The sequence below is a fragment of the Truncatella angustata genome (assembly GCF_020726525.1).
Source record: "Truncatella angustata strain MPI-SDFR-AT-0073 chromosome Unknown BKA67scaffold_7, whole genome shotgun sequence".
Classification (NCBI taxonomy): domain Eukaryota; kingdom Fungi; phylum Ascomycota; class Sordariomycetes; order Amphisphaeriales; family Sporocadaceae; genus Truncatella; species Truncatella angustata.
The window spans coordinates 1,457,028-1,473,674 of NW_025763387.1; the positions used below are offsets into that span (position 1 = coordinate 1,457,028).

The 16,647-nt window shown below is 49.0% G+C and overlaps 6 protein-coding genes across 6 annotated transcripts; 3 read left to right on the forward strand and 3 right to left on the reverse strand.

Moving 5' to 3' along the window:
- Nucleotides 1-2,249: 2,249 nt before the first annotated feature.
- Nucleotides 2,250-2,936, forward strand: BKA67DRAFT_661658 (uncharacterized protein; the record flags this gene model as incomplete). The annotated part of the gene is made up of 3 exons (XM_046107856.1): nt 2,250-2,454; nt 2,518-2,783; nt 2,880-2,936. The coding sequence occupies 3 exons, from the start codon at nt 2,250-2,252 to the stop codon at nt 2,934-2,936; spliced, it is 528 nt and encodes a 175-aa protein (XP_045955207.1).
- Nucleotides 2,937-3,474: 538 nt separating this feature from the next.
- Nucleotides 3,475-4,310, reverse strand: BKA67DRAFT_681780 (uncharacterized protein; the record flags this gene model as incomplete). Its single annotated transcript, XM_046108932.1, has 2 exons — nt 4,247-4,310; nt 3,475-4,182 (listed from the first exon to the last, which is right to left on the reverse strand). Exons 1-2 carry the CDS (start codon nt 4,250-4,252, stop codon nt 3,475-3,477), a joined length of 714 nt encoding a protein of 237 aa, XP_045955208.1. The 5' UTR covers nt 4,253-4,310.
- A 1,768-nt stretch (nt 4,311-6,078) lies between these two features.
- On the forward strand, nt 6,079-7,157 carry BKA67DRAFT_575565 (uncharacterized protein). Its single transcript, XM_046103507.1, has one exon. The coding sequence runs from the start codon at nt 6,159-6,161 to the stop codon at nt 7,140-7,142; it is 984 nt and encodes a 327-aa protein (XP_045955209.1). The 5' UTR covers nt 6,079-6,158; the 3' UTR covers nt 7,143-7,157.
- A 294-nt stretch (nt 7,158-7,451) lies between these two features.
- BKA67DRAFT_661661 (heterokaryon incompatibility protein-domain-containing protein) lies at nt 7,452-9,719 on the reverse strand (the record flags this gene model as incomplete). Its single annotated transcript, XM_046107857.1, has 1 exon — nt 7,452-9,719. One exon carries the CDS (start codon nt 9,717-9,719, stop codon nt 7,452-7,454), a length of 2,268 nt encoding a protein of 755 aa, XP_045955210.1.
- Nucleotides 9,720-12,128: 2,409 nt separating this feature from the next.
- Nucleotides 12,129-13,457, forward strand: BKA67DRAFT_575568 (uncharacterized protein). The gene has a single exon (XM_046103508.1). It carries the CDS (start codon nt 12,201-12,203, stop codon nt 13,146-13,148), a length of 948 nt encoding a protein of 315 aa, XP_045955211.1. The 5' UTR covers nt 12,129-12,200; the 3' UTR covers nt 13,149-13,457.
- Nucleotides 13,458-14,107: 650 nt separating this feature from the next.
- Nucleotides 14,108-15,137, reverse strand: BKA67DRAFT_661663 (P-loop containing nucleoside triphosphate hydrolase protein; the record flags this gene model as incomplete). Its single annotated transcript, XM_046107858.1, has 6 exons — nt 14,108-14,171; nt 14,251-14,483; nt 14,541-14,721; nt 14,818-14,876; nt 14,933-14,965; nt 15,108-15,137. The coding sequence occupies 6 exons, from the start codon at nt 15,135-15,137 to the stop codon at nt 14,108-14,110; spliced, it is 600 nt and encodes a 199-aa protein (XP_045955212.1).
- Nucleotides 15,138-16,647: the final 1,510 nt, after the last annotated feature.

The following is a 16,647-nucleotide window of genomic DNA, read 5'->3' on the forward strand; positions in this document are numbered from 1 at the left end:
TGTCAGCTTAAGAATATTCTTCCTCAGAAGGCAAATCATGCCCCATGTGTGGTCATACCAGAGTCCTTATGTGGTCACAGGTGTGATGCCATTATTCGTGTAACGGTTTTCGTTGTTTGCCCATGCGCATAGGATCTCAGCGCACATGCTGATCTGTGGATGCTGTATGATGAGAACGAATTTATGTGGGTGGTAAGATACATTGTGCTAGCGTAATAAACTGACAGAGAAAGATTCGTTCATGCCAAGACTATCTGCACATGTGTAGCGCTGGAAGCATTTCCGGCCAAGTTATTACAAGAAAGAAGAAAGAAGAAAAGACGAGAAGAAGAAAAAGGCGTTCACAGTCGAGCCACTTCCTCGCTTATCAAGTGCTACTGCTTTCTGTATACCTTACAATATGCTGCACTGGGTCGAGTACAGAACGTAAATTACTCGACGTCTAAATTCTATCATACCACCCCCTTTATCACAGTCCCATGGTCATCAAATTTGATGTTGTTTGAGACGACTATCCATGCGTGTAGCGGCCATTCGTCACTATCTTATTCCATCGCATACTCAGAAGTAGGTAGAGCATGCGGGCAGCATTGAGCTCAGTCCGTGCAGGACAGATTCGGCTTACTGGCTCGGTAACCGTCAGAAATTGGTCTTGACCGGCATGAAGTCTAAATAGGGGAGAGTACTTGAGACATTAGCTTAACTTTTCCGTCACAAAATCTAAAGTTGCAAACTAAATTCGTATATACAGTATCATGTAAGTCGTGAAGGTAGGCCGTCAAAGAGTTTATGAAATACTACTTCCCTAGCCTTGAACTTGACATGTCGTGCCAAGTTTGTAGCAGGCACCTTGAGCGATGTGACGTGGGGGTTGGTGAATGTTTGAACAATCTCAGAGAAAGTACAACCCTTTCTTCAGCAATACGAATTCTTTGAGCAAGATGGCCAATAGGGGCCCGTGACTTCTACAGACCTGCTTGAGCGGCTACATGAGGCCCAGGATTCATATGGAGCGGGCAGTGACAACCTAGACAAAGCTATTCCCAGGCGTTGGTCCTTAGAAGTCAGTTCAGTTACAGCCTCGACGGCTTATCGTGAGATAGGTATTAGACTCTCTTCCATGTACATCGGATATGCAAGCTAATGCCCGATCTGGTAGGACTCGGCGTTCCCGGTGAACATGAATAATGATTACTTGCAGACGCCACGAGGCGTCACCCACCATCTTCTGAGTGTCTCTCCAAGTGATTTCGGTGGTTTGAGGTTCAGCTCTCTGGCGAGGCTCGGCAAACTCATAGGAAATTCTTAGAGAATTCGGCATTTCTGACTGACATGTGCTCCGACACAAGGGAAGGGTGCTTCGCTGACAAGAGGCCTTTCTGAAAATAGCTCAGATCATCCGAAACCAGAAATACGGCTTCTGAGGGGTTTGATACGCCCAAGGAACTTGCGTCCTTGGCTCATAGCCGGCCCTACATCTGATCAATGTCTGACACACCTGTCAGCACATCAGACATACAGCCCACACCATTACTACACACCGGTTTAACAGAATCGCACACGACAAAGTGCTAACGTCTATGTCTAGGTGTGTTAAAGAAGAAGAGGGGGGTTAGTGTTGACTCTGCGTGTGAGCCATAACGCAGACGCGGACCTTATCACTGCAATTCCGTTGTGGCATCCCGCAACATTTGTCTTACACAACTTCACGATGAAGCTCAATGTCTGAATATTATCAACACGGATTTCCTTCATAATTTACTCGCCTCGAACAATAGGAGTCAAACCCAGGTAAAATCTAGTCGAACTACACAATGGAAGATCCCCTACCAGGAGGCACTCTCTCCCCTAGCATGGGTTTGCCAGCCTCATCTGACACCGGCATGGGAGGTTATAACTCGGCTACCAACCTGCTATCGCTATCGTCGGATCTCCGTCGAGAGGTCGGTCGGTCAAGGGATAGCGCACTAATAGCCTCTCGGCGTTCCGGCTCAATGATCTGGAAAAGGCCGCGAAGCTTATACCGTACGAAAAGTAGACATTTGAGTAGGACCAACTCCATAGCCTCACTAGAGGATCTCATTTGCTACAAAACCTCCTCTGGGTCTATTTCGAAGCTTTTCCATTCCCTCATTGAGGTCTGGTCTTTGGTTCTGAGCCAGGAGTCTTGGTCTCTGAGCTTTAGCCCCGTGGCCATTGCATGTTCCAAGCCGTATGGCGATCCAGCTCCAGGGGAACTGGACCCCACAATGCCTGAGTATCAACAGAAATGTTGGGATGTGGCTCGATGTCAACTTGGCGACGAACGCGATCGGCTCTACTTATGGAAGTCTAGCTTCACCGACCAGGAACTAGATGAACTGCTCAACACTACCTCGGAACTCTACGACGCTCTGGGTATTTCGGTCTTGAAAGCATTGCTTGGAATCGCTGGCTCCCTCTGTGCTGTTATCGGTATGTATAGTGTCAACCCTTCATTCTATCTCATCAACGCTATCAAAAACTGATGTAACTAAGACATACCTATACCTGGCATAGACACCTCGAAAATGCCCGAGAGTGCTCGGAGATTGAATCAGGCGATGCAGGAAGCATGGAAGACTCTGAACCTTCACTACAGTGAAAATGATAACGGCTCCGATATCGACATCCCTACTGTGATGTCCGGTGTTATAGACCCGGATGAGAGACCTAATGTGCTCTACCAGCTGCGAGACGAGACTTCCAGGCTTTCGAGACTCAGCTTCCAGATCAAGCTTGCCCTTTCTGAGATCAAAGATGAAGTTCGTTTTCTAAAGTTCCCCTGACTTCCAATTACGATAACATCTCTGCGGAACCCGATACTAATTTATGAATGGTAAATAGAAAAGCGTTCTTAGTCCCAGGACTCCGTTGAGCCCAATGAGCCCCTAAATGGAGAGCTGAAGGCCATTTGAATTTTGCGTTCATTCCCCGGCTTGTCTTCACACTTCTTATGGATATACTTGTTACAATGTAATCTGGGATGTGGGTTGAATTGTATGTGGAAATACTTCGAAGGACATAAGACCTGCAGCCATTTAATGTATATACATACCAGCTTGTCTCTTCTTTATTAAGTACTTTCATGTTGTGACCATCCCTATGGCAGTCTGATTTCGTGCTATGACCCGTTAAATTTGCATGGTTGTATAACCTTGAGCTCAATCATTTTATAAACCATGAGTAATTCATAAAACGAAACTTCAATGACCAGAAAGTCTGGATGAATATCCGGCAATGTGCGAATTAGTGCTGTACCCGACTTGGATTGTATTATCTTATGCCTAAGCCCACAACGGCGACTTAAAAACATGATAGATGCAAGAATATAGCTAATTGACAATGAAAAATATAGGAAGTAACATTAAATGCATGAACTTGTGAGATTCCTCGTATTGAAAGACCAATCTGGCAGCACATTTCCTACCTCCCAGTTTCTTCATATCCCGCCCATCAAAAGCTTGTTATCGCAGTAGAGATGCCCTGCTTTATCTCTGCTGGAACATTTGGGTCTCTAAGAAGGCTGGCTAACACTTCCAGTTTCATCCGCTTGTCGTGATCGCTGGTAAGCTTGTCAAGCTGATTGGGAGTCAGCGAGGAGTTCATCATAAGCGAACTTCCCTCTTGTACAACATCCTTGACAATGATGTTATCCCAATCCTTGTCAGATTTATCCCTTATGATGCGACTGTTCTGCATGTATGCCATACCCGAGAGCTTGGTATTCGTGATAGATAGGGTCGTGCCGGCAGGGGCGAGACCGACTACAATGGCAAGTGTCAAGGTGTTCTTCGATGCAACCAGGCTGTCCCTGAAAGTCTCGAGCTGCTGCTGCTCAGTAGGCCCCTTCATAAAGTCATGAACGAACAGCCGGAACCCACGGCCCCTTTGGGTCAGCTCCTCTTGGGTGGCGACGAGACTGTCGATGTCTTTGGAGATGCGCATGAGCTCATCTATATAAGCCGCCAGATCGTCTGTCTGCAGAAAAGGACTTTTCTGGATTCGTTCAACTATGGCCTTGGCGCTCTCGACATCACGCATCACGGTACTGAGATGCATGGAGTAATTCTTCCGGTGGTCTAGGGTTTTCTGAACACGATCTAGCAATAAGAAAGACTGCTGAGCCAAGGACGCCGCAGCGCTGACACCTCCAAGGACTTCCTGTTGCCAGATATTAGTATTATTAACATTCGAAGATGGTTCATATTATGGAAGGAAGTCTCACTGCCATCGTAATGTGTAGGAATCACAAATCTGACTTAGGGTGATGTGATGAGGTCTTTTGGGCGTCGTCAGGACAGGTTGAAGGTGAATTTGTACTGATAATAATCAACAAATATGATTACAAAAGTTCATGCAAAATATCCTGGAGTTGGATGTTCTGTCCTTGATGGCTACTTTAGGAGGGGGTGAGACACCGCTGGACCGTCAACTGTACACTGGTGCCGGGTCACAATGATCAAACCGGTGTGAGCCCCTCACGAGGCTCTGAGGTCACACATGGCAGTATCAACGGTGAAGTGCAGAGAGGAAGGCAGTGAACTGCGAAGGCAGATGGATGGCGACGGATGCGCGATGAGCGGAAAGGTTGGGAATGCATCAGAGCTGAAATGGACATGCATATGCCGCATGGTTTCATTGACGCACGCGCACGAGGCTGTGTAAAGAAACCGGTAGATGTGACGCCACGGCACAACCCCCACGAGCGAAGCTGACTGAGATATAGGTTAGATCGGGGAAATTATGAGCATTGCTCTATGTACATGTAAAGATAGGAGGCTCAGTACCACTACTGTACTATTGACTCATACCCTCTTCTTTTTATTTGCCTTGGCGTAATTCATCCCAAAAACCCTCACCCGCCATACTCTGCAGCCTTGCTTCATATCCAGCCAGATTCGACCCATGCAAATGTTATCCTTAAATAAAAGGTCGATCTACTTTTGCATTATTTTTTGCCCCTTGAAATCTGTATATCTCGACGAACCCTACACCTACTCAAGTCTTCATTAACGTCATTAAGCTGAGACCCACACTTTGACAAGATGCAGAATGAGGAAGTTTCGACTGAACTGCCTCTCAGCCTATTTCAGATGGCTGATAGAGAGCCGTCCAAGCTTGCGAAGCTCGACCATGTTCGTGCTAGTGATACCGCTCTTCTGGCTACTATGAATCACTTCAATGGCACCCTAGCTCATGCGAGCCGGTACACATATAATACGAACATTTCCGGTCTGGTCTTTCTCCCAGAAGACAACAATAATTCACAAATACGAGACATTATAGCCCAATTACTTGCAAATGCTCGTGGAGTCAATTCTTCGGGTGCAATCGCGCCTGAATCCTCTTCATCTGAGCTGCACTCCGTTGAGGAGGCTTCATCGGCTCCGGCCTTTACACATGGAGACTATGAAACAATTGAGCGTGCTAGGCAAGAAAAGCTGGGGGGAATGATTAAAAAGAGAAATGATATCTCAAAGACCTACTACGACCTTTTGAAAAATTGCGATGATATGATCATGGATTCTGAGCGTATACCCAAGTGTCTCGAAACAATCGAGGAAGACATAGAAGAGCAGAAGCTTCGGTTTGAGGTCACCAGTGCCTCGCTCCTTAAGTCCGTACGAAGTGCTCACCTCGAAGAAGCAGAGCGCAGTACCCTACTTTATGTGAAAGTATTAGACAAGATGGAATACATCTCCCTTGTGTTGAAAGACGCCCCGGCGCATTTGGAGAGGATTTTTAACGACTTCAAGGTAAGGCTCATATTCACGAACTCTCTTCTATCCCACAGCCACGACACTAAACTGTGTCAGGATAAGGACAATTCCAGTCTTGACGAGCAAGCGCGAAAGCGGGCGGCACACCCCGACGTCGAGGTGAAGGATGTCCTTATTAACGTCGACAGACATTTAGATGAGCTTAACGAGCTAGCGCAGCCGCTCATTGGCAGCTTCCCGATGGGCCAAAGCGAGTCTATACCCAAGTTCTCGCCAGAGGAGCTCCGGCGACTCTCGTTTGAGAGCCTCGCCGCCGCCACGTTGTTTCAATGTTTCTGCAGGGCCTGTCCTGTAAAGCAGCATCGGAGACACACGGCATACCTCAGTCTTGCTTCTGGCAGTAGCGGCGGTCCTGAGATGCGTATGGCCATACTATCCAGTGCAAAGAAGGAGAAAGATCCGGTCTGGTTGAGAGTAGTCTCGGTAGCGCCGGATACCACCAGCGCGGGCACGGCCGCCGAGAGGGGACGGACACCAGAAATGAAGGGACATAAACGGAGACGGTCCTCGGATGCGGCGATACTGCCTACGAAGATGCGCAAGACCGACACTGGTCCTGTTCATGTATCAGAATACGGTGATAACGTCGTCATCGGCACATTGACACAAAACCCGATCCAAGTCTGTCCGGAATATCTCGCACAGCACGAGGAGCCTGAACTCCTGGCAATGCAGATGGTTGACGCATCCAGCGCGTTCCACAGAATCTACTTTCTCCCGGCCGACGAGCGGCCGCCGGAGAACTGCGAACCAGTCAGTCTATACAAAATGCTTCTCGAACGCCCTGATCCACAGATCGCCCACAGGAATGCCCAGACCGGGACACTGTGGAAGGTGCAGGTTGCCAGACTGATCGCCGAGGCGGCCCTGCGGTTCGACTGGCCGGAGACTAGATGCCAGTGGGGCAGGGACGACGTCATATTCTATACCCTGCAGCCCTCTAGCCACATCCTCGGGCCATTCCTGAAGGTCGAAATAGAAAGCCAGGTACACGGGACGAACGCGATACCTGAGCAACCAGCGTCCGGTGGGAGGCAGAGAAGGACGCTCCTGAACCTAGCCTTCATTCTTCTTCAGATCGGTCTTTTCAAGCCTATAGAGCCGCCGCCAGAGTCCTGGAACGATGACCAGTATCGGGGTTACATCATCCAAGAGATCATGCGAAATGATGCCCAGATACTGGGTGATTACATAACGGTAGTTCGTCAATGCGCGGAGCTCGCCTCCCCAGTGGGAGAAGTCAATATTGACAAGGAGGAGTTCCGGGAGAAATACTACCGGCTCATTGTTTCACCACTGAGGATGATGGAAACAAATTTGTTATCTCTTCAAAAGAAATGAAGTTAGTTTGTGTACACAGTGTCCATGCAGCACTCAATTCTTTCAGGCACTGAATAGATACTTGGTTTATGAGAGCAACGGCCATCTTTACAAAGCCGGCTATAGTCTTTAAACTTCACCTTGTCGCCGAATAATGGTAACATTCATGCTGAAACTTCATTATTTTGTTCTCATGGTTGATCCACACCACATATTGCGCCGTGATTCTCCTCTCCAGAGCAATACCTGATAGAAGTTGGGACTCGCAGAAAGCCGCAGCTCCGGCAACGTCTAACAAGCTCTGGATTTAACAGCATCATGATATCTTTCTCAGACCAAGATAAAGTCCTTGAATGACTCTACTGTTGACCAGGCATCTTTCAACATCCGCCCCACCCCTATTCTTTCGACTTCACAAGCGACAGGAGGTATTTTACAGGAATCATCAATAACTCTCCACCGCTCTGCCTCATCTGCAGTTCTCGTCATTCGCGTTATGAGCATGACGTTCACAATCGACCAGGGCTCTATACAACACGAAGCCTGGCGTCCGATTTCATCGCTCGAGAAGTTGTAGGCCTCCGACAGGATGATGAACTCGTACTCTGCGTTTAACGTGCAACGAGAACTTATCGGCAACCGTATCGACCCCAGCCAGGGCTCATCGTCTCCGCCGGTTGAACCAGGCGTCACCGGTCTGGATGGGCCAGACGCTGCACAAGATATTCTAAAGTGGCACAGATCAGGCGGATCATCGCTCTGTCCACTCCGGCCAAAGAGCGTCAGCCTGAACTTGGCGACCTTGGTTCTTATGTGCAGACCATCAACTGAAGCCGAGGCACCAGCATTGCTCAGGCTAGTTGTATCAGATATGGGATCTGGATTTAATCGATCACGGTAGCAAAGACTTAATCTTGTAGTCGTTCGCGTGCGATCAGGGCCGTTCGTTAGGGGTTCATGGCCATTATAATCATCTTTGAGGTCGTACCCTATGCCACCAGTCCAGCCAGCCCAGGACCAGCTTGGCCAATATGGTCTACCAGTTCGATTATCGTCTGGTACACGCGTGAGGTTTTGCTGTGGCCTCCATAACATAGCAGCTTCCAATAATGGCCGTGGTAGCCCATGAAAAAAATCGATGTGGCCATGATGAATCAAGACATTCATAACACCAAGAATACCGTTCAGCCTATCCGTCACATACGACATGTCCCGCGCTGTGTACTCTGTGATCACTCTGCAGTAGATAGGAAAAAGCGCTTTTTTCAGGTATTCGAGCGCCGTCATGCCAAATCCTGCACCAATGGACAGACTATATCTGATGCGCCTGATCATCTTAGGTGGCTGCCAGCTTCGACTGAGTATGACATCCATCATCGGTGCGGAACGCACCACGTCACCCTTTTCAGCAAAGTAGTCTTCGCCCCATGTCGCCCTAGAACATTGAAAGTACACCGTATCGTTTACGAAGAACAAGTAACGCCGTGAGAGTAGACGCTCCTGGTAGGTCCACCCCCTGGAGTTCCACGTCGTGGTCTCCAGTGCCACCTGGCAGTCGGGCTGCAAAGACATCAGTATCAGCTCGGGCGAATACTCCGCTATGTTCTGAGTTATATGTCGAGAGCCTGGGTGAAGTCCTGGAAGACCCGCATTGGCGCTGTCGCCACCGGCTGCTACAATTGTCAGCGCTGCCCTCGAGTATATCTGGTCCATAGCAGCAAGTTGTTTCGCTTTGTCGGTTTCACTGTCCTGGATGATACAAAGTGAATCGATCCAAATGTAACGGTGCTTTAATATATTTGTTAGTAGCAATGCGTCTTGTATGGATTTTGGGAAGAGGTGATGATGACGCAACAGCTCTCCTGGGCGTTTAAGTTTGAGGATGTTAGTAGTAAGAGTTTTAAACACGCATTGGGCTCCCCAAACATAGCTGAGTGCCACATATGATCTCGGCACTACCAACTCAACCAAGCAGCGCTCTTTCAGATCGAGAAGCCGTATATACGGGGAGAAGCACCAGTCCGTCCCAGCGGGTCTCACTACATTCGTGTTGGCAGCACAGTCAAATGAATGCTCAATTTGACATGTCCAGTACCATGAAGGAAGTAGACTCAGGTTGATCTGGCCAGCCTGCATTTTGCGTCCTGAAAACAACTCGGCTTTCGATCCAGCTCTACCCAAAGGGATCACGTCGAATGGGGCAAATGCATCTTCAAGCCTTACCAATTCTGGCAGAATCCTTAGTCTCAGGGAAACAGTATCATGTCCCTCTCGAACCCCATCGGCTATCCAGCAACCCAGAACTTCTGCCTTGTCGGCATAACTCGTGTGCGATACAGATTGTGCAATAAGCCTGCAGAAGACACACCATTTGCTTCGCTCCATGACCTCAGCAAGCAGTCCAAAATGTGTATCGGGTGGTAGTTCTTTGTCCTTTGGCCAGTCGAAGAAGTCCGACCTCATCAATTTCATAGCTCGATGCCTTGCGCAGAGGTGGAAACTCGCATCTTCTTCGGGCAGGTCGACTGGCCGATTCCAAAGGCGACCTTGCCGCCAGTTCTCATCGTCTTGGGGGGCTTGCTGAAGACTCACAGCCATTTTGTTGATGTGATGTGCTTGTTCAGAATTTTGATACGACGAGGAAAAGGGAAGCGGGCAGCTTGAGTACGAAAAGTCTCCATCATTCATTGGCTGTGCCCAATCCGTCAGCGAGCTCTGATTCGATAATTCATATTCCCCTGTTTCATCTCGTCGCACTCCTTTGTCAGTGCCATCACCGTCCCTCAGGATGCTCTGATCAGCAACTCATTTATTTCATCTTGAGCTCGCTGAATTACTTTCTTTTTCTTTTTTATATTTGCCAGCCCACTATCGCCAACGGCCAAACAAGTGGCGGCACTTGCAGAAGCACATGGTCATGAGACAAAAGATATGATTAGGTGTCAATCATTCAACTCTACAGATAGCCATACTGAGAATCATCTGGTCTTGTCCCTTTGATATGCGATACATATAATTGTGTAACCCTGATAAAATCCAATGGGATTATTGTGTGAGTGACAGGATGGACAAGTGGCTGATGCTCTTGAGGGCTTAAACATGTGAGCCAAGAGACTGTCCGTTGAGGTTAAAATTGCAGTGAAGTTTTCCTTCATCCCATCCCTAGGAGAAGATGCGGCAATGATTGGCGGATACTCTTGATTTTGAGACTTGGACACGTGAGCCTAGACACTGTCCATTGAGGTTAAAACTGCGGTGTGATTTGTCTTTCGTCCCATCTTTGGTAAGAGATAGAGGTATAATTGGCTGGCTAAGAGGCTAGAGGAACGGGACGGAGCGAGGGCTGGGATGTCGAAGGCATACAGCAACGAGACTATCTGTTCGTCAGTTGGGAAAATTGACTAAGCAAGTCAAGAGTCAGAACAACTAAACTATGCTACATGTCATCCAGAATGTATTGTCTCTATCTGAGTCGTATGCTGTGTGTTATTATATTGGTCCACCCATGGCTGAGGGTAGTGAGTCTGTGGCACCAGTGCCATGAATCTTCGCTCTTCGCCAATAGCGGGATGTGGCTATTCATGGAGATAGCTTTCTCATCAAAGCTTCGCATAATGGCTCCGTTAATACCAGCCCAGCAGTTTTGTATCTTAAGGCATATATTCCCAGACTAGATCCTGTTGGCACGTTCAAACATCTTCTTTCTACGCAGTTTCCAGTCTGGTGCAGGTTCGTCGTTCGTGAGTCACAGACACAAGAGGTTTTTCCAAGCCAATTAACCCTTATTCGACCAGCAGAAATTCTGGCACTAATACTACTACGCTCGTGACTTGAGTAGATAATTGGCCATTGCTCTACCTTTTCTTAAAAGTATGCCGCTACACAACCAAATTTTGGCCCAGTGGAACAATCTCGGGACGGAAGTTGGCATAAAGGGAAGGATACACAACTCGCTTGATCATGCGCACCTCTGAGCCATTTCAGTATAGCGGTACTTCCTAATCTCTGCAATAGAAGTGGGAACCCCATGGCGTTGAGATGATCTCCCACTCGTAATAAGCCGCCATATGATAACTCCACTTAAGCATTCTAGACATGTATTTCCAGACTTCACGTGACTAGTGGAGGCGGTCGCCCACCGGTCGCAAGAGCGGGATATGTCGTATTGAATTTGACCTTGAGGAGTCAAAGCAAACGGCCTGCGAAAAGGGACTATCTCATTTTATGATCGATATGCTGGATGCTGGGGTTTTGGTACGCTAGTTGGCATTTCGAAAGTCTTCTTCCACTTGTCTCCGGCCAGTATATTATCGAGATTAACATGAATACATCATTCAAAGATAGATAAACCGAAGTTATATACAAAGTTGGATTTGAAATGGGCAAAACACTCGGTACGATTGAAGCAGTTATATGTACTTTCCACACTCTGTCTCGTATATGAGCATGCGCTCGCTGTTATCTTCAGGCCATTCTGCATAAGATGATGGGTTTACGCAAGAACCATAAAATCAAGTCTCTCGTTAGGAACATTTCGACAGTGTACAAATCTTGTCGCATGGACACAATTTTTGCGCATCCGTCTCTACCTTTTGTAAAACTTTCTCACTGTTAGGCACTATTTTATGAGGGTCTGCAATGAAGGAACCATGTATGGATCGAAAGGACGTTGGCTCACTTCTGGAAACATGGTTCTTAAGGTGGTAATGCCATACACCGAGGGTCCTTGCACTATTTGTATTATTCTGTTTGTGACGGTATGTTGTTCCCGTAAGTTTGTCGACGAAAGGGAGATGCAACTAAGCCGAGCCGCTGATATGCGCCTAAACACCAGAACCGACCCCACTAAAATTTTCTTTAAGCATCACAAAGATCTGCACCTTGCAAGCGACAACCTTTTGATCCTCCCATCTTCGGCAACATCACTACTCACCTGCCATAATTTTCCCACAGCACTCGTCTCGCTGTTTCTTGCACGTCAGGCCTCACTCCCCATCCGGGACAGACACTACTACTACTACTACTACTACTACTACTACCCGTTCTACCAACACAAACCAGTCGAACCAGACCGACACAATGGGCAAGCGCAAGCCAGAAGACAACCCCACCACGCCCAGCGCCAATGGCGACTCCAAGAAGCGGCAGCGGGTGAGCGAGGAGGAGAACCCAGCCGCTGCGAAGAAGGCCAAGAAGGAGAGGAAGGAGAAGAAGTACGGAAAGAAAGTGAAGACAGAACTCGTCCCGGAAGAGGACATTGTGGATGTGGCTATGACCGAGATCGACAACATCAAGCCCGAGGCGGCCAAGAAGGAAGAAGAGGGAGACGCTACCGAGCCCGCCGCGGCGCCCGAAGCCGCTGCCGCCGGTGAGAAGACCGACAAGAAGAAGAAGCGCAAGAAGAACAAGAAGGCAGCGGCGAAGGAGGAAGCGGCCGCCGGCGACGAGGAAGAAAAAGCCGAGCAAGAGGGCCAGGAGGGAGAGGAGGTGGACGGGGAGGCGGCAGAAGCGGCCTCGTCGGGCAAGCCCAAGAAGAGCCGATTCATAGTGTTCGTGGGCAACCTGCCGTACAGCGCAAAGGTGGCGGACATCGAGAAGCACTTCTCGGCGGTGCAGCCGACGTCGATCCGGTTGCTGCACGAGAAGGCGAACCCGACCAAGTCGCGGGGCATCGCGTTCCTCGAGTTCCGGGGCTACGACCACATGAAGACGTGCCTCAAGACCATGCACCACAGCACCATGACGTGCGAGGGGCGGGACTACCGGGGCCGGCCCAAGATGGAGGACCGACAGATCAACGTTGAGCTCACGGCGGGCGGCGGCGGCAACACGGACGGGCGCAAGGAGAAGATCCGCGCCAAGAACGAGAAGCTGAACGAGCAGCGCGAGAGGCGAAGGATCGAGGAGGAGAAGCAGAAGGTCAAGAAGGAGCAGGAGCGGCTGGCCAAGGCCGGCGAGCAGAAGGCCGGCGCTGATGGTATCCATCCCAGCAGGAGAGCTCGTGTTCCCGGAAATCGCTTCAAGTAAAATGATACCCGCCAAATTGGCCCAGCTGGCACCTGGGAGATTGTATACACTGGCGTTCCGGGGGGAGGCGCTGTCAGGCTAGTTTTTGTTGATACCACAAGCCACCAATATCAACCGTATGCCTTGTGGGCGAATCATCATTCATTGTCTCGACCACTTGATCGAATTAGATCTGTCCGTTTGTGCTACTTTGTTTCGTGTCACTGCACGTATTCAACGGTGACAACTTCTCCATGGTTGGGCCATGCAAAATGAGAGAAATGACAGCGGCAAGTCACTAGCGGACACAACTTAGACATCAATGGCACGGGTTGTTCATACAGATCAATCTTGTCTATTAATTCCACATGCTCTCTTACTTTCATGTGCTATCTACAGAACTCTGCGTAAAAAAGACGATTGACCTCCGATGATCTTCGAAAAAGACGTCATGCAAACCAATAACACCGTTCGTATTGCAGTATTTGTTGAACTCCGAGGTCCATCTCAACTCTCAGGATAGCAGCAGACCTTGCTGGAACCAAGATGCCACATTCAAAAGACTCGAAAAAAAGACTTTGGCAGAAGAATCTACCATCGCGGAGACGACTCCAAATATCCCAGACGTGATGGTAGGAGTGCTGTTTAGGTTTCCCCACAACAGCTTCAACGCCAGTCCGGATTGGTGCTCCTGGTATCAAACACCGTCCGAAAGAATCCAAGGTCGTAGGGGTATGTAGGGTTATAAGGTCGTGAGAAATGAGGGGACGTGGATAAGACAAGAAGAAGCACGTCGTTTCATTCCCTCGTAATCTGGAGAAAAGATTCGTCTTTTCGTTCATGTCCACCAAAAAAACGCCATTGCATTCGACAGAAGTAGCTGTTTAGGAGATTGCTCCGAGCGATCGGACCAAGGTATTATTTCCTGCAAAAAGCTGGCGTCATATCAATCGTTCACCTAGATTCCGTTCTTGGCCCGTCTATAGGATGGTGCACTTGGACTTCTTTTGTTTCGTCTGTTGAGGTCTGGGGTTCAATACAGCACTTGACGAGGGTTAGCTTGGCTTCCTTGCGCATCTGGGAACGGCTTGGTAGCGTTTGAGGTGACATGAGGTGAACATACCGGATGGCCTCATCGAAGACACTCTTCAGGTTCCTTTGCGTCAGAGCAGAACACTCGAGGTACTTGACCGCGCGAATCTCCTTGGCGCAGACGAGAGCCTGGTCATATGATACTGGCTCCATCCTCTTGGAGCGAAGACTCTCAAGTGTGGCGGGATCCTCTCGCAAATCCAGCTTGGTACCGACCAGGATAATAGGCACGTTGGGTGCGTGATGGTCGATTTCTGGGTACCACTGTGGTTGATTTAGCTACAGCTGGCCCAATTCCAAATTACGAGGGGGATTGCGAACCTTGGCCTTGACGTTGTCAAACGAGGGCGGGCTGACAATGGAGAAACAGATGAGAAAGACATCAGTCTGAGGGTACGAGAGTGGCCGCAGACGATCGTAATCTTCCTGACCGGCAGTATCCCACAGTCCCAAGCTGATAGGCTTTCCATCTACCATGACACTAGCCGAGTAGTTGTCGAAGCTGTAAATCCAAGCCGCACATTAGTCTGTGTTTCCCCCTGATACTGGTAACAGTGCTGGCACGACCCAACAGGAGGCAGGTGTGAGGTGTACTAACACTGTAGGGATGTATTCGCCAGGGAAAGCGTTCGTTGTGTATGAGATGAGAAGACATGTCTACAATGGTTTGTCAGAAATGGATTCGTCGCGTGTCATGGCTGTTGGTAACACACCTTGCCGACAGCACCGTCACCGGTAACTACGCACTATTATAGGACAAGATGTCAGCAGCTACGTCTTGATTATACTTGAAGCCCATGCCTATGCCCTCGTTCTATAGGGGCGGCCGATCTGATCCGGGGATGGGGGGGGAAACCCGATGGCTTGAGATTTGCAATGCAGTCATACCTTGAGCGACTGGACGGCTGAAGCAGCCATTATTGCGACTGGGGTGTGATAAAATCACGGGGTATCAAAGAGTAGAGAGGGAGAGATGCTGGATAGCAGAAAATGCCTGACGGAGACAAGAAAGAAACCCAGGAGCTGTTCTTGTCGACAGGTAGCGCAGGTATGTGGTTGATCGGTCACTGTGGCAATGATTCGAATTCCCAATTGAGGATGGTCTTTGGTCTCGAAAGAAGCGGCGATTGGATTGCGAGATTGTTGATGAAGGTCGGGATTGAAAGAGAAGAAGAAAAAAGCAGTAGACTAGGTAGAATACGTGACTCCTGGAGGTACAGTTTGCAGGAGGTCGAACAAGAGTTTACTACTTCCGGTGTTGCTGCATAAAGATCAAAAGTGTTTTGACACGTCCGGAAGGGTGTGGTGCCGTAAGTCGCAAGGAGGTTGCAGATGAGGGTGGGAGTTCCGACTGCGACTAGGTCTGGGGCGTGACAAGGAGGTCAAGACTCAAGACTCAAGACCTTGGATTGGATTGGGATTGTGAGAGAAGCGAGAAGCAGGAAGCAGATGGCTGGAGTACCTGTCAAAGAGGACCAGGGATTCCCAGCTCGAGACACTCACCAATGATCCGCCAGGGGGGGGGGGAAGGCGCCGGCGCCCAGCCAGGCCAGCGTCCAGCGCCCACTGGAAAGTCTTGCCTGCAAAGTGCTGCATACAAAGTACTGTATGTAGGCATGTTGCTAAACTGGGCAGCATGTACGTACACACACTCATACTAACGCATGTACTACAGATTGGCTGTAGATCTCACAGTGGACACCCATAGCACTGTTGGCTGGGACCTGGGACGTGCGCGGCCAGCAGTGGATTTAAAAGTGCTCCAACTTTACAAGAACTAAGTAATCGTTACGCATGTACCTACAATTGCTTCACGTTTTCAAGGTTTGACCGTGAATTTAACGTCTATGCAACCCGAGCTGAGTCTCTGCCCCCCGCGGCAGTATTGCTTGTTGTATCCAGGAAACCAGTAGAAGACCCAGCCAGCTTTGACCGAAGCTTGGAGCGAGCTTAGATCAACAAAGGGAAAAGTCGGTAAGTGGAGAGGGTTGGAGACATGAACAGATCCATGAAAGAAAAGCCAAGCAAGCCTACAGTGGTACTGCTAACCTTCTAATGCTTGCGCTTTTTCCCCTAACGTTGCATCCTCAGCTTTCACCCTCGAAGAAGAGAAAACCAAAGCATAAACTTGGACCATGCAGTCCACTATCTATTGATCAATCTCCTTGGTCTCGCTGAAAGTAAATTTGACTGCTACATAGTATCTCTTTTCAGCCATCTCCAAACCCTATTGTAAGCTGTTGCTGAATGAATTTGTCTCATCACAGCTGGAGGTGAAGTAACGTGGGCTGCGAGCCATGACAGCGCCATTATATTAGTGGTCGCTAGTATGAACTATCCAGTACTTGAGCCAGTGGTAACCTTGCTGTCTCCAGCGCCGGCCAGGGCTTTTGCAGATGGGCTCGGAAGTTTTGAGAACTCGAAATGT

What these genes read in the sequence shown, in the direction of transcription:
- BKA67DRAFT_575565 (XM_046103507.1), top strand. Translation starts at nt 6,159, where the DNA reads ATGCGTATGGCCATACTATCCAGTGCAAAGAAGGAGAAAGATCCGGTC.
- BKA67DRAFT_575568 (XM_046103508.1), top strand. Translation starts at nt 12,201, where the DNA reads ATGGGCAAGCGCAAGCCAGAAGACAACCCCACCACGCCCAGCGCCAAT.